The following is a 24677-nucleotide window of genomic DNA, read 5'->3' as shown; positions in this document are numbered from 1 at the left end:
CTTGTTTCTTTATATTTACCTATAAATGCTTCCAGCCAGGAGTTGACTCTTTTTTTTTTTACATATTTATATTTTGTGCTGCTATTAAACTTAGTGACTTAGTATCCTCCCACTATACAAATAATGCATTGTCAAAATAACCTGTCATTCAAGGTCAGAAGCAATATTTTGAAAAATATTCAGTGTGATGTCTGGATTCTGAGCTGCCTTTTTTTTTTTTAAATAAGGTGTGGGGGGTGCCAATCACTATGCCAGAAACAAATGACATGCAAGCCAGCATTCCAGTTAGCACTTGCAACCACAAGAGAACTGAGAGATCCTATAACCAGAAGAAGTTTGTGATTCAAATATCACAGTCGTCCAAGTAACGACTTGAAATGAAGAATGAACCTAGCAGCACAATGTGGACAAATTCAGGATGGGGATCTGTCACTATTTATTTCCCTGTGCCTAGCACAGTTTTATGAAGGAGATGGCAGGTGCTTGCTCTGGGCACTTATCTGGTAATTAGTTGGCTAACAGACAAATCTGTTTCCTAGAGATCGCCAGCACAGGCTTCATGGCTTTGAAAATACATTACAGTGAATTACAGGATGTACATTTCCTTGTAATAACACTAGATACCATTTTTCAGTGTGCATACCATGGCCTGTCTTCTTAGATATCATTCCATAGGATTCCAGCTTGCTCCTTCTTTAAAGGACCATAGAGATTTTTTTGTTGGTTTTGGTTTTGTTTTTTTTTTTTTAAATCAGTATTTTAAGGTTGTGTTTACAATACAACAATTTTCCCAGTTTCTTTTGTTGGATGATTAAAGAATGATAAAGAGCTAGCAGTATGTGAATGTTCCAAGACTGTTCTACAAATGAGATTATTAAATGAAAAACAGTATACTTTTTTTATAGCACAAGCCTTCAGAGACCATCACCTTTTTGCTTTCCTTTTAAATCTTGAAATAACAATGACAATTATATGGAGGTCAATGGTAGCTACAGGCAAAGACACAAAAGGTTTCCATCAGAAAGCGTGCCCCAGTAAAATGAATAGCTAGATCTGAAAGTATATATTCATGCCACAAGAACCATCCATATAATTGATTCACGTATCAACAGTGAAATGAGTAACACCACTTTTACTTGGAAGTGAACTCTCTGAGTATATATCAAAACCCTATCTTTAAGAGGAACTCTATACTCCCAAATGGTAGAAAACATAAAATACTAAAAGCCCTTCTAACCATTGTTATTTGCAAAGAACACTGTGAGAAATATCCAAGAAATATCTCAAGGGACATTCTCTCCCAAAATCAGAAAAAGCTTTTAAAGATCTTTCACATGGAGCAAAGTAGAATAAACTGATACATGTACATATTCTTGGCTAAAGCCTTCCCCTTAATCCTAGCATATGTCATAATTGTGAATTTGTCGTGTTTTCCTTTATTCTTACAGAACTGAGCATTACAAATGGAATGCTCCAAGGAGACTTCGACATTGTATTATAAGACCATCACAAAGGACACAGCCCTTCCTACACTCCAACCTCATAGATAATAAACATGGTATAAAATGAGCATTATTAATATTTAGGAATGATACTAGTTTCCAGAGTTTCAAATTCAATACTAGTAGGTAGCTGTGGGATCTATATGCCTCCCTCATTTTACAGGTAGAGAAACAAAGAAGATTAAAGTGTCTCCAGTGCCATAATGCAAGCCAGCAATCAGGTCTCTCCAATTCCTGTCTTAGATTCCAGTTGTCACCAGAAGCCAACATAGCCTCTAAAACCTTTTCTCTCTGTCAAGTTTAAGTTTTAAATACATTTTCTTAAAGCTAGGCAATGCCCTAATATGTAGTCTCCTGACAATTTCTCCTACATTCATTTTCACGGACTCTTCTGCCTGGTATTAAACATTTCCAGTTCCTGGGACTGTAAATGCTCACCAAGCACAGCTGGAATCAGACCTTGGCAAAAAGGAGCATTTCATGCAAGCCTGACGTTTAACAGTTAATAAAGTGTGACTGATCTTGACCAACTTTGTGGGTTCAGTGATAACACAAAGGTTTTCTTTCCATATTGTCATGGCCTCTTTCCTTTATGTATCCTTCGTTGTTTTAGGAGGTCTCCCACAGTGCCAGTTAGCATACTTTTGAGCACTTGAGGGAGTGTCTTGAAATCTGAGTCTCCTTTTTAATTTCACACTCAGTCAAGTTCAACTGCAGTTAATGGAGGACTCTCTCATGAAAACATCAAACAATGGTTACTTTCTGTGATTAGTAAACCTAACTGCTCTACCATAATCTCTGTATCCCCAGTCTCTACAAATGATTCGTCAGCCCTTCTCCACAATAAAAATTACATGAGAAAAACCTTTCTTGGCTTGCTGTGTATTTTATGCTAGATAATCATGATAGCACCTTGGCGCTCTGTCTAAGACATCAAAGAACAGTAAGTATCCAATCTACAGGCCGTAACGAATATCTACCCTCAGGAGAGCATTTGTATCGTTCAGAGGGTGGTCTGACTAGACAACCAACTGCTGTATCTGTAAAGGATTGAAGTGCATAAGCACAGACTTGCGCCCCATCATGCTCAAATATTGGCAATTTGTACCTCAGCTGAGAGCCTCCAATGAATCCACTGGACCTCAGTCTTCTCCCACACAGGTTTTACATGGTGTGCTCTATCAGGCTATATCAGATAGTTCCTAGGATTAGGTCATGAGGAGAAAAACAGTTCTTCTGGAATTAACCATGAAGTAACGAGTACTAATTTCCTCTTTTGCTCTGAGACTTCATACCCTGGAGTTAGTTTCTCTTAAATGCTGAACAGTCACCACTGCAATTTGCTTGAACACATGCTACAAAATTTTAATGATTTGTAAATATCTAGTTCCAAGCATTTTAAACTGACCACCATCAAATTTGTTCACTACACTGACCTAGCAGACAGTTTGAACATCTGCCTCGTCTTCACCTGTGAAATGGGAAGATGAAAGCTGCATTTCAGGAAGATAATGTAAAAATAAACTTATTACTGTTTCTGAAGCACTCAGAAATTTAGCTATAGCGGTCATAGGAAAGGTTACAAAGAAGTTAATAACTCCCTCGAGAGTGAGGTTTAAACAGCATGTAGCAAATAACACTGCTATTACACAATGAACAATGAAGAGGAAAAATATTTAACAATAGCTTATTAAATGAATAGTCTCAGCTCTGTGCACAGAAGGAAATAAATCTGCGTGTGTCTGTGTGTGTGGTGTGTGTGTGTGTGTGTGTGAAAATAGGGCATAAGCACCTAATTAAAGGCTGAAACATAATATGGTTGGCATTTACATGGAAAAGAGGAACTGAAACTCCAGAATTTCCTTAGTTCAGAGTACTTCACTTTACATGTATGTGAGAAACATTCTTAATTTCTTCGTGTTATCACATATTATAGGTCCTCAGCGTCATTGCAGTGTTACACTTCTCTCTATTTAGAAGAGGACACTGGTCTGTAGAACACAACCCATAATATTTTAATACAGCTTTCTTTGTCGTTTTGTTGTTGCTTTTGTCTCTAGGTGAATAAAAGTAGTAACTAGAATTGACTCCTAAGCAAGCAGTGTCATTGATTCCATTTCATTATCTCTGCCCATCCTGGTAACACAAACCACCTATAATACAATTTTGTCCACAGGGCAGTCAGAGAAGATAGGGAAGACGTGGAGAGGAAGCTGAGGTTTTTGCTGTAGAAACACGGAAGGAACCAGAGGACCCAAAGCATGGGAAATCGGGCTTTGTTAGTTCAACCACTCACTTGTTCATACTCTTAACTCCGTGAATGCAGCTTTCTTGTACAAAGACTGTCTCTGCTTCATGGTGCTTCAAAACTAAATGCAAGATCAGATGAAAACTGGATAAAAAATAAATATGAAAGGGAGGGAGGCGGTACTGCTCAGCATGAGGAACAGTGTTTCAACAAACTGGCTTGCTCCTAAGTATAAAGAATCTGCAGTTCCCACTTCTCCCCACCTTTTCACAGCCGAGAGACCTATCTGATTGGATGCTACCACTGGATAGCAATGCAGGATATGAGAGTGATTTTACATAGTAAACTGTTGCAAAGGTATTTCTTCTACTTTTCAGATTTGCCATCTTAGGCCTAAATTACAATAGTAATGAGTTTCTATCAAACACAGCATCAGCAGTTGTAGGCCATTTCCTTGTAAGTGAGGAAAAGGTGAGGTTCTTTTGACAGATTCACAATCTTTGAAAGGAATTTCACTCACCTCTACTTCTCCGAAACCCATAAAATCTTTCCAAAAATTAAGTAATACACTTCTTTCAGAAAAAGACATTAAGAAAATCTGAGATAAACACAAATAAACCAGAAGACAACCTGAAAACAGCAAAGATACAAGGTGCCTACAAGGGTTAGACATGCAAGCCCACAGGATGCTAACTGTGGGACTTAACCTAAACTTTAACAAATTGATGGGTTTGGATTTTAAAATGCTTCTTGTCTCTATACCAGAGCTTAACAGCACTACAACAGTTTTTTTTATCGCACAAGATGCTCTCCCAAGCATAACTCCAATTCATTCCTTTCCAGCTATTACACATCTGGCTTTCCCCTGTGGTTCTGCGACAAAATCTGATTATGCTACAGAATCTTAAGCACTCCTCACTGAAAAAATAATGAACTCATGTTTCTTTGGACAGAGATACATGTTGAATAGTTGAAAGAGGAAAAGAATTCCTGTCATTCTAAGCTCTACTTCCATTACTTCACCAAATTAAAGCTCTTGTATTCAGAAAAAACTATCTGTGTCAGAAATGGATATTCACAGCCATCCTTTTTGTATTACAATTATGTTATCTGCACTTATCAGAGATTTTTGTATGTGAGAATTGCAAAATAGATTCCATACGGATAAGATAAAGCACAGTCAGACTGACTGAAATGACTTACAATCACATATGAAGTCATGTCAAAACAAGGATGAGATTTAAAAAAAAAATCCTCTAGTCCTGATAACAAGACCCTTTCTTGAGGACCAGAAATCCATCTGGTCGATATTATGCATAGGTATTTTTTGTAGCTATGTGATATTTTGACAAAAAGAGCTTAAATGTACTGCCTACACATCTTTGTTCCATCAAAAGTATTTTCACAAAAATTTTCAAGCCACCCCAAACCTAAATGGAGCATTTGTTAAAGTTCTGCCTCAGCATATCTATCTATCTATCTATCTATATATCTATAAAGAGGAATCCATCAATTTGAAAGTTAAGGCATTTAGTGAATAATTTTTTCATATAATATCATTTCAAGGACCCCATGGTTATACTGAGACTAAAGAAAAAGAACATTAATTTCCACGGGGCTTTTCCTATTTATTTTGCATTTGATATCTGGCTCTCCAGCCAGTCATGTTTCATTCCCTTCACTACGTATCAATCACACATCCATCTCATGTTGTAGTACATGGGTGGTCGATCCTTTTTGATAGGCCACATGAGTCTACTCAAGGCACTACCATGCCTTGCCAATCACACAACCAGACATAAATTCATCACCTGATTAATAGCTGCTAGGCTCTCCTGCTCCACACATCACATATGCTCCGACATGTATGACCCTGACCTGGTAGCCCCTGGAAAAGAGGGTATTGGAGAGTACCTAGTGAGGCAGGTGAACTCTCCTGGTGGCTGCAGGTTGTTCCATGACAGAGGCTGGCCACTTCTGCAGCAGTATAATGACAACATGCTCATGCATCTGTGGAGACAGCTTCTTTACAGGCCAAGTCCCACAAAACAGTGTTTCTACTGGTAAAGTCAGGTAAAAAGGCAAAATGAAAAGTGTCATAAAGAAGACATCGATAGCACAGTAACATCAACGTTCATAATAGCATTTGTTGACTTATGTGGAGCCAGAAGCTGGGAAATAACTAGTTTCTTATGGAATGATGAGCTACGCAGGTCAAACATGGTCTGCCTTCAGACCCTTAATTATTCTGTGTGATTGTCATCACCAAGAACAACTGAAAACGCACATTTTTTTTTAAGAAATATTTATCACAGAATATTTTTTAAATTCACGGTTTTATTTTACAAATGATTTGTCAGCCCTTCTCTACAATAAAGACTACATGAGAAAAATCCATATTATTTCTTGCATACCTTGATGGCTTAGATCACCATGTAGTTCAACTTTAGTTTTGACTTTACACCAGTGCGTCTTAATTAAAAATGGCTTCATGCCAGTGCTTGTGACCCTGGCAATCAAAAGCCGAAGCACCACTGAAGTACATATCTCTTCCTCACCATAATTCCAAAGTCTCAGGATTTTATATTATCTAGGAAGGAAGATAGATGTCTTAGTTTTCCCGAGATCATAATTTTATTATTACACCAAACCTGGGTTGTGGTCCTGACTCCAGTAAAAGAAATTAAAGTAAATATGCTGAAATTTTAACATCCTGTGGGCTTGAGTTTCAAACACAGGAAAACTGTGCTTGAAGCCCTCTGACTCTCTTGGAACCTCAAAACATGAACTCTTTCTGATGCACACCTGCACATCTGCTTAAAGCAAGCTCCCAGTGAAAACGATGAACAAGCTTTGGAATCTGTTCTGATGAAAAAGAAAGGCATAATAGCGAAAGGACCATGCAAACTGATGGAGTACTAATTCTGCTTTAGTGGGAATGTATACGAGATTTGAGCTACCTACACTAACCACTACCACAACCTCTCATGCTATACTGACTAGATCATTCAGTGCAGTGTTCCTCCTGCCCAATGCTGGGTCAGACGATTACATCAAATCCAGTCATACTTTCTGGATTCTAGCTAGTATGAGTGACTTGGCCTGGCATTGGAATAAGTCAGTAGCAAATCTTTCTTCATCTTTAAGCTGGGTTCTAACATCTGAAATAATAAATTAGAGGTGGGGGAATCATTCAAGTCATTTAAATATACAATGGGAAGTAGTCAGAAGAAGGTTTTCAAGATTGGTGTACTGTACACTAACCACAGGTAAAGCTGTCTTTGAACAGCTTTAATGAAGTGCTTAAATAATTTGTTACTTTTCTAAATGTTTCTTTTACTTAATGGTCTTTGATAAAGCCCACAGGAACAGCTTGCTTTGGAACTTGTTACAAATAAGATCTGAACCTAAAGTTAAATAAATTTAAGAGTCAGGTCTCATTAAAACCTTCAATGTAATAGGCAATGAGCCAATTTTCTTAGAGGTAGAAGGCCAACTTTTAAAGTGATTATTCCTCTTGTAGTTTGAGAGGACTCCTTTAAAAAAAAAATAAAAAATCTTAGACTGGGGGAAGAGATTGTAGTAGGAGGGCAAGGGTTTATTTCTGCTGTTGTTTGGCCCAGTAAATCTGCAACAACATGCGTGAATGGCTAAAGGCATGATCAAGACTTTGATCTGATTACATGACAAAGGATCTGGAGTGAATGCTAAACTTGATGTGGAATACAGCCTGCGTAAACACGAAGTTACTGAATGCAGCCTTTAAGGAAGCACTAGTTTACTAAGCTTGCTTAGATATTACAACTTTCTGTGGACTGTCTTTAAGGATACAGTCATTGTAATATATTCAACAGAGTCACAGTAAGTTCCTTGGATATTCTAATGTGCTTAGGAGTATATCCTTGGTGGACTAAATTTAAGGCTCTGAATGTCACATTCACTTCACTGTGTGGCATTTGGATATTTTACGATATGTTTTCTCCAATGTAGCCACCAAATTGAACCTCATCCTTATTACTCAACTGTAATTTAATTTCAGTGAAAGATATAGCCACTCTAAATTTGCTTTGAATTCTTATATGCAGACATCCCCATATACAAAATATAACTCAATACTGATAAAAGCTTAAAAAATTTGCTTCTTTCTCCTACTGAAAAGCCTTTTCCCCTTTTTCTTTACCTTATTACCCTTGACACCACAAAAAAATCTCTAATCTAATGTTACTGACAAGTATATTAAAAACACAAACGTAAATCACTAAATATTATCAAAGTCTGAATGGGAAACTGTGATTATGAATGGAGCTTGGTATTCTACGATGACTCATAATTAATCCTAATATTGCTGGATCAGTTCAACACTGTTTTAATAGATTTGTCAGAATAAAAATGTTATTTGCAAATTACATATATATCTTAGTAACTTCTCAGTCTCATAAAGAGAATCAACAAGAACACAAAGGATGATTTTTAGACTATTACAAAACCATTATTCTACTGAGAATCTAATAAAACTTTTTGAACGTGTAATAATATTAAAGGATACAAAACACCCTAATTTGCCCTTAACATGGTTTGCTAGTTTCTTTGGAATGAGATATACTTTTTAAACAGTTTTAAGTTAAAAAATAGCTTAATCTCATGAGTGTAATTTTAATTTGCCCTCAAAAAAATCTCAAAGCTAATGAACCCTCTTACTTCAATGGTTTTTGGCAACAAATGCATTTCTAAGAGGCAGAAGTTCAGCATTCCAATACCTTGTATGTGTAAAATCAAATTTCCTACTGACCTTTCATTTGGTGATGGGGAGAGCTGTATCACCCTTGTAAACCTCCATTTCCTCTCACGAGCTCCACGTGCCTTTTTCGTGCTGTACCATTTAAATATTCATGTAGAAAGACTACTACAATTACAGTTTTGATAGATGAGAAACAGGTAGAAAAATCATCCATCCAAGACATAAATATCTCATGCCTCTGACTGTGTGTTTGCTTGCAGGGAAAAGAGAGAGAGGGAAGGAATGGAGAGAGTAATATTGCCTATGTGAGCTTTTTGGTGATCTAAAGAGTAATAAAAAGAAAAGGAATGACTAAATACTACACGCAAAGATAAAACGTATACACGGGCTGAACATCCTTCACCTACCTTTGTATCAAACTCTACTGGAGAGGCATAAAAGTCAAACCTATAATGAGTTTTGCTGGCACAACGAGTTGGAAATAGATGACCTCCAAAACAACAGAAAAACTGAAAAAAGTTGTGGCTGCTGCATTTTTTTTTTCCTGAAAGCCAATTAAAACTTTGTGAATTTATAACCTGGTACATTAAATAATAAGAGCATTACTGAAATTTCTTTCATTCTTTCCAAAGGGTCTGTTTGTTAAAGCTCTGATTGAAAAGAAAACATATTTTAAAAGGAACTCCTAGATATTACATAGAGTGTCAAGTAGTTAAAATTACCATGGCTACACACTTCCAATTTGTCCCTCTGCCAAGGGAGAGCAGCAGCCACCCACTCATCCTGCAGTGCAGCATCAGCAGGTCAAGTACTAGAAATAACACACAAAAATGGTAGAACTATTTCAGCACTTGGAGTTTTACTTCTGGAGGCAGGAGGGGTAGAAGATTTCTGTTTAACCGTCTCCCATTCTCCAGAAAATGACTTTCAGTTGAATCATCCCAGTCATTACTATTTCCATTTATTGCATGCACTGCACAGGATTAACATAATTATGTAATTTAAAGTGAGCAGACAGTGACATTCAGCCAAATAATACTGTCTGTTGAGGAAATGAAAAGTAAATAAATAAAAGTTAATATCTTTTCACCTGAAATGGACTTAAGAGAGCATTTGTTTGAAAAGGGGCTATGTAATATGTGTTGTTTCAGCTGAGCTTTGATCACTGTAGTTGAAATTCAGCCCTGCTGAGGGATGGGCAGAAAGACAACATGCCCATTAAATTAAAGACCTCAGGATAAAACTACTTGGTGAAGGTCTTATGCTGGCTCTTGGGTTTAATGCCTTAAATCATCTCTATGTATTTTAACCTTCTGTGCGGTGCAGAGAAATGTTTTGGATCAATGAACTACCTTCTATTCAAGTTTGCTGGTCATCAAATAATTGTTGGCTAAATTAAAATATTCATAGAATTACAGAAGGTAAGGCTGGAAACAACCTTAAGAGGTCAAGTAGCCCATACCCATGACCCAAGGCAGCTGGCCTACATCTCAAGTGTTTCTCACAGATATTTGCTAAGCACATCCCTAAAGACCAGCATTGATTAAAATTCCCCAAGCACTACAGGGTGATCTAATCCAGTGCTGATCTAAACCCAGCAAGAAAAATCTATTCTGCCCGTAAGAAAGAATCCATCCTGAATTTCTGATTCTAAGCTGAGAAACGTTGGACTTTCAAGTAGAAGAAAAACTAAAATCAACTCAAACAAACAAAGCCAATGTGGTGCGCAGATAATGTGTTGATCATGAAAACCAGCATCTAAAGAACAGCACATTACAAATGTTTGTCCTTTTTTCAGGGCGAAATGAGACTTTTGAAGGTCCTTTTTAAAAACATCCATAGATGACATTGAGCTCCACTCTTAGACAGGAAATTTCTCTTTTCTTACATTAACTTTATAGTGACCTTAGTGAAATAACTGAAGAAAACATGAGAAAAAGAGATTAATTAAGAAAGATTTAACACCATCTTATATGACCTCTATTTACAACTAGCAGGGAACACGAGTAACACATTAAATAAAACAGATTAATACATGCAAAAGCGCTAACTATTTGTATGCCTCACACTACAACCAGTGGTTTCGGAGAAAGAGCAACTGAGACAACAAAAGGTATCTTCCTAAGAACGCAAGAGCACAGAATGCAAGAGCACCAAATATTGCACCATATTTTCACAAAGTATTACCTGAAAGCTCTTTTACATAGAAAATGTTCTTTTTTTTGGTCAGCATATTTTTCTTAAATAGAAACTTTCTCACATATGTCTCAAATTGCCCCTTCTTGGACATCGTGATGCAAAGATCCCTTTGCAAAGTAGCGTTCCAAGAGAGGCAAAAGGTGTATTTTATTTTACTTTATCTTTCTTCTTTGGAAATTCCGATCTTTCATTAGCATTTCTCGTACTTTCTGTAGTTTCTGTAGTTTTATGAAAGATTCCTCTCCTCGCACCTCTATGCCATTTTTTGATCCAAAATTTGCTTCCTTATTCTCTTTTTCCCCCTAAATCTCAAATCTCTAGTTCCTCTCCAGGAACTAAGTTTTCCACCACTTTGAAACTCCAGTCTATGTAAAAACTGTTGCTTAATAATGACTTCAGTTTTATGCACATCTTCCACAGTTCTTTCCAAATCCTTGAAGGAAGTTTCCAATACAGAGATCTCAATTCTGCCATGATTTCTTTCATTTCTGTTCCAGCAGAAGATACTTTCTTCCCCCTTCTCCATTTTATTTTGCCTGCAAGTGAAGCACTCTTTCTACCTGAGATCAGAGAGTTCCCTTTAAGCTATGCTTTGTTGATTCTTCTTTCTGGCATGCTATAAAGAAGTGTTTGATATATGTACCTTTCCTGTTCCTTAACATCAGAAAAAAGGCTGGGTAATGTATGGAGGTCATCTTTTGCTAATGTAACTAGAAAATACTTGTGGCTAACAGGGAGACCAGGAACATACAGCTTCTTCAGTAGTAACCAGAAGTACAACGCTACAATAACCTACTGCAAAAAATGAAGGCAGGACAGAGAGAAAGAGGAACAAGCAGACTGACCAAGCAAGTGCTTACTAACTCAAATCAGTGGCTCACTCCTCATTTCCTCCGAAGATGCCAACGACCTGAATAACTATTAGCTTAAGGGGCCAACTGTGGATATTACCATGGCCTGGGAACCACAGAGATGTGCACCAAGATCCCAGACTCACAGAAGGCAATATTGCAAATGGGGACTGCCAGCAGGAGCTGTTTGCAGGGGAAGTGTTAGACATGGAGAATGTTAATGCGTAAAGCAACAGAAAACAGGTAACTGAGAGAAAGATGTGCCTATATTTGCTTGAAAAGAAAGTCAGTCGCAGATGCATTCTAGAAACAGGAATTATGAACATAAAATAACCACGACTACATAATTAAATAGCCTGTTAAAATTATTCTTTTCTTGCCTTAATTTTCCATCTGACTAAAATTTCCCACCAAAGGCCCTCAGACTTATAGGGCTTTGATTTTGGCAATGCATTACAATTCTGGCAGGTAGCCAGCCTTTTATTTTTATCCCTCAGTCCTTTGGTCTCTTCTTCATATATTTCTCATCTTGCAATATTTTTTTCCCCTCTAGTCACAGAACATATGTAAACAACTAGAATTATTTTTGGAGTACAGAAGCATAACATACTCTTACAAGAGATCATATTCTTGCAGATTCTTATTTGTTTCAGTTCTTAGGTTTGGGCAAACATTTGTCTGTGAACAAGTTACATTTATTAGGTACTTTACTTTATGCTCCTAAGAAACTGTCAAGATCCCTAAACATGGCCAAATAAAATTAATAAAAATATTAAAATGTTATTTTTAAAATTAAAAGGCATTCAGATCATTGACACACCCTGCTGATTTTTCAAAAATATTTATTATCTGGTGACAATGTGCTCAGTACTATGTGCATTGCAAACCCACCTCCAAAATCTCAAAGAGTAGTTTACCAGAGCGCTTAAGAACATAGCAGACAGGCTAAATTGCTCTCCTGAATCTCAAAATGCTGAAGTACGTCCTTAATGCTTTGTCAACTCCAAGCCTACCTCAATGAAAGGATATCACATCTGCAGCATTTATATCTTGTTTTTTTCCTGTGAAACTTAGCAGAACTAATTCTTGATCAAAGGTTTGAAATATTTATTCACTGTTATTTGTAACTGGAGTTAGTAACTTGTGATATGCTTGTTTTGTCTGAATGATCATTTTTAATGTTACCATCAATGCTTTTTAATGCCCAGTCCACATACATCCTATGTTAGCTTCACTAGAACCACATCCAAAAACGCCTTTACATGTGTTTGTCTTTATTGATTTCAACTTTCACCTATATACTCTGCTATATCTCTTCTAAACATTGTTCTATTACTGAATCAGCAACTGCACATTTTAAACCCAAATAAATCTATAGCAGATTTAAATTTCTCAGTTAATTGAAATTTCCAAATATATTTGCCCCCCAAAATAGCCCTCTTGTGAAACTGTGCATCATTCACTTTTGAGTGGCTTTTGTAAAAAATTCATGCTGAAGTAAAAAAAAAAAAATCCTGGCAAACACCTGTGCATTTTAATGCTTAACATGTCCACTACAATCAGTAAGTCTGATCGCTCTGACAGCTTTTTAACCTGAGCCACTGACTCCAACACTCCTCTGCCCTTCTTGTCCCAACTTCTGTCACAGAGCCTAACGTTATTGAGTGTCACGACCTTATTCTAAGCCCACCTACTTAGTCACGGTTCCTCCCTTAGAGAATATAATAACTGCTAAGAAATTCCACATCATTAATACATTAATGGATATAGGTATTAGATGTGTTTTTCATATATTGAAAAAGCACGATAAAAAGATATGCTAGAAATATCCTGATTTAATTCCATCAATATTTGTCTGCTTCTTATTTGGCACAGATATACAATGCGTGACTATTTTATGGAGTCTGTAAATTGTCCTTTGTGTGACATTTTGCATTCCCTCTTTTCCAGTCAAATCTGTTGATTCCAGTTGGTGACCTATTTCTTGTATTTCTCTGGACCAATCTGTCATCCCAGTCATGCGGTCAAAAGGGTAAAAAAAGGCCTACAATTGTTCCTTCAAACACACCATGTTGCTTGTGGTGCTCCCTTTGAACTCGTCAGAAAAAATTATTGAGGGACATGTAGCAGATGAGAAAGAGAGAACACAATTGCAGATAAGCTCTGATCCTTTGGAGGTATTCCTCATCACTTTATAGAAGTTTCTTCTTTTTCAGCATGGGTTTGTGGCTTGCTTTGACATCCTCACATCATGGTGCTCTCAAATTTTATAACTTTATTTTTTTAGCCATATGATTAATTTCCTTAAAAACTGTACAGTTTTGAAAGCTCTCGCTCTTTCTCTGAACATTCCTCATTAGAGAGAAGTACAGCTGTGATGTATTTTGAAACATCTTTTATTGTGTCCTATGCAAGCTAATGAAAATACTGTTAATAATAGCAAGCGATGCCTAGGATACACTACAAAAATAGCATCTTTATAACTGCTGCAGACTGTCTACAACCACGTTACAGCCCTGACTCAGCAATTTGTCCCTCTTCATCACAGCACTTGTGCAACATGCTGAACTGTAAAGTGTGCACTGCAGCCCCCGTAATTTACACGGTCATTAGGAAAGAGCCAAGTGCTTTGTTGAATGGGAATGGACTGAAGCATATAAATGTTTTACTGCAATACAGCCCATTATCACATTCTTTTGATCTAGATTACCTTGATCTACATTTAAATTCGCATGCTTCTCTGAACTCAATCTCATCATGGACCAGCAAACATAAAGGAGTCGAGAGGAAGTCGTGCTACCGACTGGGTGAGACTAGAGGTCCACTAGAATCTTACCGGGCGCTTCAGATAGCACGCCAGCTACAGGATGCTGGTCGGTGCCTAAATGAGCTTCTGCCCAGAGGACAGCCGTGCTGAGCAACAGAAACGCGCCTGGTCTTAAAAGAGCCACCTGGCAGCTGGCTACCCATCCTTTCCAGCCTGGGAATGTAAAGCAGGCCCTAATTCTTGCTCATTTGTGTGCAAAGTGGGAAGGAGAAAGTGCAAGAGCCACATGTGTTTTCATTTTTTTTTTTTAATAACTTATTTTAGGTAAGTCTTCCTTCTCTCCATTATACAGTTTGATAGCTTGACTTGACATAAGTGTTATCCAAGGTTTTAGTTCTGCATGCTGCCCTTTTGAAAATCTGGCAGAGACCCTTGGGATCTTGTTGAAGATCCAAGATCTTTGGCTGTCTTTGAGGGAGTATCTGAATACACACATTCTGAGTTGCCTCCTTCTTCTTTCCTCAACCTACTATCTGTGCACATAACAAGCTATATAAACAGTCATATGACATAACGTTGCCCCTTTTATCTTGCTCATAAGCATCTTAGGTTAGAATCACGTCTTGAGCACATCTAGCAGGAAACGTTTCCCAGCAGTCCAACCATACAAAACAACATAGAGAGCATCTTTCACCCAGCCAAAAACCAGTGGTGACTTTTGTGACAAACTGACTTTTTTTCCTGGGAACCTAAAGAAAGTTCCTGATTTGCCACTTACATATGATTTGTCAGGAGGAACTTCCCACTAACAATTTCAGTTCACATTCTATATATTATACATTGGCCAAGCCCGATTCAAAGCTTTCAGCTGTAGCTTCCCTGCACCGGAAGATGTCCCATCTACTGAAGGATTGAGATTCTAGTTTTTTCCAGAAAGTGCAAGTTCCTAACACGTCCAGTGGACCAAACATAAATAAGATACTCCCTTGAAGGGGCACTGGCAGCCACAAAAGTCATGAAAAGCAATTTGCCTTATCATTCGCTTGCTGTAGCCATTTACTTGGGCATTCCAGGTACTTGTTCATATCTACTCAAAGGGCAGGAGCAGATCTATGCATCTCAATAAGTTCTTACGGAAATTATCAGTATCCTCGATTTTAATAACTTAATCTCTCATTTTTAACATACAAAATTTCAGTCGACAGTCTGCTTGCTTGTTCCCATTCTACAAGCTGCTGGCAGCAGCACGTCCTCAGTTTAATGACAGGCTTGGTTCTGTTCCAGCAGATTATTAAAAAAAATGTTCTGATGAAAAAATCAGGTGCGTTTCAATAGCTACATAGTCCAATCAGACAGTTTGAGGGTTTTGGCTGGTTTTTCCTCTTACAGACCCTTATCAGGCCAGTATACACACACACACAGACAGTATTCAAAGGAGAGTTTAACATTATGCTTGTGCTTAAGTTTCATGATCTGCCAAACACATTACGGTAGGCGCGTTATTGTCGCTCTATGTTTCCATAGCCAGGTTTATTCAAGAGACCAAGAATCTTAGCTTAACACTCGTCATATAAGGTCTGCAGTGATTATTTCTTTTAAATGACTACTTAGAACTTCAAGAAGGATGCATATATACTTCAATACTTGTCAACAATTTACTGTAAAAGCAGCTAGGTGGCTGATAAACTGCCAATTATCCTTCTTCCATGTGCTAAATTATTGCTACATATTTTTGGAGATCCTAACAACAGTGCTGGAGAAAGGACATCAAATGATGCTTAGAAATGTGATACACATTTTCATTTCACACTCCATCAGTTTTTACAACTAGAGCTCCATGAAATGTATGAGAATACTTGGCTAACAGCCATATCTACTGAGGTGTAAAATAAGGATCAGATCTCTTTTTAAGAGAGTTTCATTTTCTTTACATGACTAAATCAGATGTTGACCTTTTTCCAAAATATATTGTAAATATTCCATACCTCTACCCATCAATTAATTTTGAATCTCTGAACCCAATTTTGACCTGTTTTAACAGACATGTAATCAATACACATCTTTTAAAACAGCTTTGTAAAGCAAAACAAACAGATTCATCCTTCCACTGAACTAGAAGTGAAATACATTGAATTATATAATCACTGGTGTTAATCTTTTCAATTCTAATAAGTTCTTTCCTCATCTTGCACCCTGGAACAAGAAACAAGCATATTATTGTCTTTACAGTCAGCAAAGTAAAGCTATGGGCATCAGCAAAAACATCTTTTACATTCAGATTTCAATCTGTCAGGAAAGATTAAAGCTTCATGCATACATAAAAGGGGAACTATAAAACGATAACAGATACATAGCATGGAATCATTATGCTTGAACAGCTGCTGTTTCACCGGTGTAGTAAAGCAGAAAATGTCTTTTACTCACCTCTGTTAAACCAGAAACTTCTCCTTTTGCTAACGGTCTGGTGATGGATGCAGTGTAAACTCTGGCATCTGACACTGGTTGCCCCTTCATAAAATGTTTCCCAGCTTCATAAATATTCACTTCTACCATCTTACCCATTAACAGAGGATCCTTTGGCACAAGAACCTTTCAAATAAAGATAAAGACATAGTTACTAACTGCCACAAAGGACATCAGTGTCTCCAGCTTCCACTCAGAAAACAGATTTTTGATAAACATCAGAGCAAATCCTAAAACTTTAGTCACCAGCATACACACTTGACCAGTAACATCTCTAGCTTGCGTTTTCCAAGAGCTTTGCAGTATTAGCTCAGCTTTTTTCAACTCCAACTGATTCTGTGAGTTGTGTTTTTCGATTGATGAGAAAGTTGGGCCTGAATTGCAGCATTTGAATCCAGACCCAAACAGTTCCCAAGGGTACTTGTACTACAGAATGCTGTAAAGATTCCTATTTTCCTATCTATCCCATGATACTTCTTTTTTTTAAAAATGTTTTTGAGTCTGTAAATGCTTCAGGACAGAAATTATGCCCTTGTTTCTGTTTGCACAAGCCCTCATTTTGATTGCGCAGGTCCTTTGCAGCTGAGATGCATGACTGACAATGAATGCCTGTAAAAACTGATAAGTGTGTTTCTTGGGTCTGCAACCAATGCTACCCTTTCCTGAATTTGCACAACCATGATATCAGACAGTCCCATAAGAACTTCACAAAAAAGACACCACATAACGGATGTTCCTAGGTCATGCATGTTACAAAAGAAAGAGCCCAACATACAGGAGCAACATTTTCTGCTGGAAGAACAAATGACATAAAAAGGCTCTAAGAATAGAGAAGCAGTTAAAAAAGAAAAGCAGAGTCATTTCCCAACTAAACAATGAAAAACTGAATCACAGGGACTTATTTAATCACATTTAACTTAAGCTCATCCACACACAAATGCAAGCTTTTCAAAGGTGATGAGCACATACATGTATCTTGATTTCTGGATGCTGAAATTGAAACGCCTTAAAATGGCTTGGTTTTTAGACAATGTGTGCAGAAGCTCTCCAGAAGAAAATTCGGTGCCAACCACATTTGGAGAGCATTTTGTTGCCAAACAGTGCCTCTCCATTTTCACCTATCACAAGTGTTGGTTGTCCCACTTGGAGGAAATCATTACCAGCAGTTTCCCTTTTTCCGTGAAGGCTCAAGGTGTTCATGACTGTAGGAGTTTCCTGATCCTAGAATTCTGTTGAGCTTCCTAAGCATCTTCCAAGAAAAGAAGGCACCTTTGCCTTTCAGAGATGGGCAAGCTGAGACTAATTGGAACTAAGTGGCAAACTCGAAGTCAAGATCCTAATGCTGAGACAGTATTACAATGCGACTAGATCACAGTTCTTCCCACACAATTCATCTCAGGTAAATTAAAATCAAAGGAAAATCAGGTAACTAAGTATCATTGGGCCTGTGACCTCTGTAAATCTTGGTATCTCCATATGTGAAATGGCAGTAACTAAATATAAATCCTCAGGGACAGACATGGGTAAGTGACTACTACTTCAGAAAAATAAAGAGATTAAATGAAAATATCTGGGAGGTACTGTAAACAACCAAGCAGCCAGGCTTGGTGTACACTCATACATTTTTCTGATATAAGTACTTGTTAGGAAAAAATCCCCAACCATATTTCTAAGAAACAAAGTTACACCAACAGAAACACTCATCTTGACTGTTGTTCTGGCAAAGTACCCTTTGGTCAGTTTAGAGTACTCCGGTCAATGGACTACCTTAAACTGCATCACCAAAGCCTCGAGTTCCACCAGGAAGTCTGTCAGCGTAGCTCTATCGATGCGGCTTTAATAGCAAACTTGTTTAATATAGATGAGCTTAGCGAAGAGAGAATAGGTTTGATAACTGTTTGAGTTAACAGAACATTACACCAGGACTCTGAGTTTCACCTTCCAAAGTATAATACGATACTTAGTAACTCAAGAGTGGTTTTCAATCTACTATCATTAAATTTACTGCTATTAAAGTTAGTCATTAGTACCAAGTCTTGTGCTTACCTAGGTGAACAGTAGAATATTACCCTTGTCAAACATGCCACACGTAAGATTTTAGGGAAAAGACATACATTCCAATAATGGGAAGTATTTCTTCCAAAGTAAAATTTAAAATTACTCCCTATGTTATTATTTGTATTTTGTATATTCTTTACTAGTCCCAATCAGGAGCTGTATTAGGTGCTGTACAAACACCCCATAAAACATGAACATTTTTTTTTTTTTTTCCCACATACTGCTTTTCCTTTAATTAATGAAACTTTCATAAAACGAGCACTGAACGCTAAAAAGCCCCAAGCAATTTCTTTTTAATCTCTATATGGAAAACCATGTTCCTCAAATCTGACTGATAAGCTACAAAAGCAAGGAACAGCGATATATAAGACTTAGACAGAGGTTAGAGATGTAACAAAGAAAAAAAAAAAAAAGAGATTCATAAAAAAAAAGAAACTGAGGAAAAAATAATTAGTGAACCAGATATCTAATAGAAACAGGTATTTCAGGAGCAGTAATGTTACTTACTACTAAGCAAAAATAAGTAAATAAATAAATGCTGTAACATAACCCGGAACCAGAAGAAAGCACTATTGGTGACTATGTGAGCACAGCCGTCAGGAACAGCCTCTCCAGGTTCAGACGACTGAATAACTAAAGGTAGCAAAAGCAAACTGTAGACAGCTCAATGCAAGAAAATGGAGAACAAGCCAAAGGCAAAACCAGAATGAAATCACGATGATTCAGAAAAGCTAATTTTATTGGTTTTCAGCAAGTCATCTGCTTTTGAGCAAAAATAATAATTTTGTGACATAGATGGTGTACTTCCTTCCTAGCTCAAAGATAACCTTTCTGTGTGGAAAGAATTCATTTACAGAAAGCACACAGAAGGAAATACAACATATCAGGCTGAGTGTTAATCTGAAGAAGTTTCTGACCCTGCCTACTGCTTGAAATTATTTTTTTTTGCAAATTGCATTGCCTGAAAGGATTTTCTGAAAGATGTATGGAAATTATCAAGATTCAACTATTCAGAAAACAATGCTTTGGAGACACAGGAATTAAAATTACTGCAGTAATTAACAGCTTCTTAAACCATACCCAATGTTATTTGGATATATAGCATGTATCCTCCTCATGCTGTATACTCAAAGAGCCACTGTGTATTGCTTAACATAAATTCAGGTAAATTTTATTTACAGCACAGAAACAAAATATCTCATAAATAAGTCTTGATGGTTACACCTTTCCTGGAAAATGTTCTTATTTCTTTACTTGTTTTTTGCACTGTGGCACACTATGCTGCTGAGATTAGCAGAAAGCAAAGATAAAACAAAAAGATATTATTTTGTTTATTTAATCATACCTGCTCATAGAAAGGATTGTGAGCAACATAGTAATTGGAATCGAAGGATTCTTCTGTTACCAGAACCCTCTGCCTCTCACCAACCTGGAAAATAAAAGACAAGAGAGATGACTCAGAAAACAAAAATAATGAATTACAGTCAGAAGAGAGCTGCAACTACAAACAAACACTCTTAGCAGAAATAATCAAATTCTCTCAGGAAATTCTGTGTCAGCAAGGAAGTGGGGCAGAGAAAGCCCTAGTTCAAACTGTCTTAAACTTACAGGGTTAAAAGTCAGAATTGAGGGCTAGAACTGTGGTAGTGTCATGGCTTAACAGGAAAATCCAGTTCAGAAATATAAACTCATTTTTACTTATTAACACAATAACAAATAATAATGTCAGATGTGCACAGAGACTGTTATGGCTTCATCCAAGTGATGAAAAAACTCCCCCTTCAGCATAAAATTCTTCAATCAATCACAGAAAGGGTAACACCTCCCCCCCAACAGCCGTACGACAAATAAAACAACTAGCAGCATCTGAGAGAAGCAGGGAACTGTAGCACACTGCACGACTGCTAGATGCCATCAAGCTCGTCTATTCGCCGCCTTTTGTTTTTTAAAGCCACACTTGTTACGTACAATGACAGGGCATCTCTTTACCCCTTCTTTGTGATTTCACTAAGCTGGACTCATGAAATCACATTGATTTCCATGACAGTGGAGTCAATGCTGCATATTACACAGACTCAGTGAAGAAGAGTTTTTAACAACTCACAGACACAGTGATATTCAAGGCCAAATAAACACTGGGCTAAAAAGCACAGTGTATCAATTATACCTCCCAACTTCCAAATACACTAACACAGTTTAAAGGAAGCACCAGTGTTACAACTAGTTAAATGGAAGACCCCAAGACAAATCAGTTGCATTTAGTTGCCAAGCAGATAGGAAACAAAATCTGACTTTCCCCAAAGTTCAAAATCCCCCGCACAACACCTTTTGATTTTGTCCGTTACTGAGTTGTGTAATGAAGTTTACGATTTCTGCAAACCTTGGAGGCCATTTAGCTCACATTTTCAGTCTGAGCCCATCTCTCTTTTTTTTTTTTTTTCCCATCTAAATGTGCCCTGGATTCTTTCCAAACTGTTTGACAAATGCATTCTGCAAATTACAACTGTCTAGCAAGTTAAATTTACTCACTGCTTTTACTGCTGCCACTATTTTGAGAATCAAAAATGGTTTCACATTTTACTCCAAACTTTTAATATCTGTGAGCAAAGCTGCATTCAAGACCCTCTCCCCTCCCTGAAAGGCTTCCCGCACATCCGAGTGCCAACTGTTATGTAGAAGTTTTAAGGCCCCCATCATAAGGTCCGTGTGAATTAGCAAGAAGATGCAGATCAGATAATAATGTTTTGATTCTTTAAGGGACAAGCAGTAAAAGAGAAGATTAGGATTTTCTCTAACAGTCAATGGAAGAAAAAAGAACATGAAGAAGTAAGAACAGCAATATCACATCCACACTATAGTGTGTATATGCATATACACACACACACACTACATATATAATTCTCCATTCACCAAACAGAAAGACTTCATGGACTAACTTGTGCCTTGCCTTCCCTGCCCTGTGCACGTACCTGGAGTATTCCCAGAGTAAACCCTGGAGAGCAGAGGAGACAGCGAGCACCCAGCTCATCTCCCCAAAGGCAGTTAGAGTTAATTCCCCAGGACCATCAGCATGGGGTACACAGCAGAAGGGGCACAAGCCCTGTGTTACAGACCCAGTAACAGAATCCTAACAGTAGAAAAGATGTATATTTTTGCATACTTTTAAGAGGTGTTTAAGAGTTGTTTATAGCACATTTAAAATTTCTGTTCATGTTTCTCTGGGAAGTCTGCAATTACAAATAACAACAGATACAACATACTCGGATTTTAGTAACCTAAATCCAGTGTAACTGTTTACCATTCCCCTAAACAGTAAGGAGTTTTTTTCTTTCAAGAAAACAGTTATTCAATTCAAATCCCCAGAGGAGTTTTGCAAATACATGTCAAGAAGGCACTGGAGATAACTACGCCAGTAATAAGATTACAGGGAACCTTTCCCCTGAACAGAGAGGTTTTGTTGTTTCTATAATATTTGAGACCATAGCTTTTAAAATCACAACCCAGTATCTGCTGTAGCACCACAGCACCAAAGTTTCAGATGTCACACAATATTATGAAAAAGAGGAGGACGAAATGTTAGATAAGCAACGCTCACCCTTGGGGAAACATGCTACCACTGAAAAGCACTGAGGCCAACCACCGAGTCATGCCCTCACATTGTATTCATTATTTACCAACACCATAACTTAGCAAAACCGGCTCAAAGCAATACTGGGCCTGTAACTCATTTCACAGTTGTCTTGTGGTTCCCTGGTTCTCTCTGGTCATAACGTTCTGCCTTCATCGTCTCTATGAATCCTGCCTGTGATGTACTCTAAGCTACATGTGTTACCTTCATTCTCTCAGATGACAGAATGGCAAGCATGCTATGCAAAAAATAATAATAATTAAAAAAAAAAAATCAGAGGGAAGAAGAAAAGAACACCTGTGTTTGATCACTGGATATAAGCAGTGGTTTCTTCAGAGACACATTGCCAGTTTTTCTTATTTTTGCTTCCATGAGCAAAAAGAGCTCAGGCCTCCATGTCTTAGTGGGCCAGAAAGAGCTTCTGGGCTGAGAATTTCTCAGGAATGGGAGGAAATCAGGAAGACTAAATTTGTCACATAGCAGCAAAATTGTGGCATTAAAATTGAGGACCAGAAGTGCAGAGGAGCCGAACAGCCTGTATCAATTTACAATACATACATACATACACACACACTCACAAGACTACGATGGCATGCTGTAAGGAGTACAGGTAAACCCAGGAATTGTTCATTTGCTCAAGTTACTGGATTTGTAGTCTTGGCCAAGGCTGAGCTCACAGAGAAAGATGATATTCAGCTATTTGCAGACTCTTTTGCCATAACAACAGAAAAGGAAAATTCCATTTAATGAGTTAGGCCATTGGGTATTCATGATCTACAAGACTAATTGGCTACACGCATTTGTACGAGAGAAAATGACTATCTATCCTGCATCCAAGTATAATTAAGAAGAAATGTAAGTACGCAGAATGCAGCTTTGGTATTGAAATTTGTTCAAGAAGTGGAATATGTCATCATTTCTGCAATTATTCCCCTGGGATCTCTAAGTGCCTAAGTTTCACCTCTCAGAAAGAATTTAAATATGCAGAAACCAGACACGATATCTAATAACAGTCATAATTATAATAACCTTTGATGATTTTTTTCAGGCATGTACCAGCAGAAGTAATTCAGTATCTTATTTTTATTCCTATTCTTTCATCTGCTTCCACAGGTACGTGCGAGTTCCAGCTCTCAGGGAACTACAATTCTGACAAAGCATCTGGAACTGAGGAAACTCAGCCCTGGCATCTCAGTTTGGAAAGATGCCTATTGAACCAGGATTTTTTTTTTTTTCTTTATGGAGGATAGCATGAAAATAATAATGAATGCTAGCAAAAAACTTGCCTGGCAACCTCTCCCATCCCAAGACGAACTGATCACATCATTTACACAAGGAGAATTTGTCTTCACTGAAAATAACGCAACAAGTGCTGCTGGTCCTATCACTTCCTACACTGCAACAGTTGCCAGGTAGTTTGTAAATCTCAGAATTAGGAATCAAATCACTTATGAACTTTTATTTCATTTTCATTTATCCTACAGGAAATTCCGACATGATAATTCTGTAACTTAGTTTTTCCTTTACTGAATACCACAAAAAGCAGTTTTTCTAGCTGGCTGATTTTCTAAAATGAATGAACGGTAAGAAACGTCAAGAAAGTGTTCATTCTACATCAATTTTGGTGTACTTCTCTCCTGATTTTTCAGTTGTGGTCTAATTATTTAAAATAAATTTTAATAATTATGCAGATGATGTGTCCTTCCCTATAAAGCAGAGAAGAACTGCTGGACCTACTTTTTATGAATCACATTAATCCTTCTGTAATTAGAAGCCAAATCTCTTGAAAGTTATAATTAAGCATTCTCTAAGCCTTCTATTTATACATTGTAGGTGTTTTCTCCTCCTGACAGACGAGTCTAGGTGTGCCACAACCTCCCTGTAAAAAAGACAAAGTTTGTAGAAACTTATGACATGCTCCCGTTTTGATAATACCAGAACTCATCTCTTTCCAAACTCTCCTTTGTATTGCCTTTTTCTGCTAATCACACTGCTCCTCCAACATTTAGGATGCATACGTATCTCCCTTTCTGAAGGTAGTACCGGAGACAAAGAATGGACTTGTCTCAGAGTTTTTCTACAGAGTTATTATGGTCTTAAATGCAGAGGTTGGAAAGCAGCAACATTAAAACAATTCAGCTCCTGAGCATAGCAATTTTTATGCCAGGATAAAAATACTTTTCTAGCATAGAGCATAGACACCTATCACTTTACTAGGGCTTA

The 24677-nt window shown here is 37.5% G+C and overlaps 1 protein-coding gene across 1 annotated transcript in view; it reads right to left on the bottom strand.

Annotated features, from left to right (window-relative positions):
* Positions 1-24677, bottom strand: part of CDKAL1 (CDKAL1 threonylcarbamoyladenosine tRNA methylthiotransferase) — a 426399-nt gene that overhangs the window by 8170 nt on the left and 393552 nt on the right. Inside the window, exons 14-15 of the mRNA XM_082328770.1 lie at positions 20172-20255; positions 16730-16894 (exon numbers count right to left, since the gene is read on the bottom strand). Of these exons, the coding sequence (XP_082184896.1) occupies positions 16730-16894; positions 20172-20255 (249 nt within the window). The remainder of the gene's footprint in view (positions 1-16729; positions 16895-20171; positions 20256-24677) is intronic.

Source organism: Platalea leucorodia, assembly GCF_965183815.1.
Source record: "Platalea leucorodia genome assembly, chromosome: 1".
NCBI lineage: Eukaryota > Metazoa > Chordata > Aves > Pelecaniformes > Threskiornithidae > Platalea > Platalea leucorodia.
The sequence above is the reverse complement of the archived record's forward strand: the minus strand, read 5'-3'. Positions and strand labels throughout refer to the sequence as shown.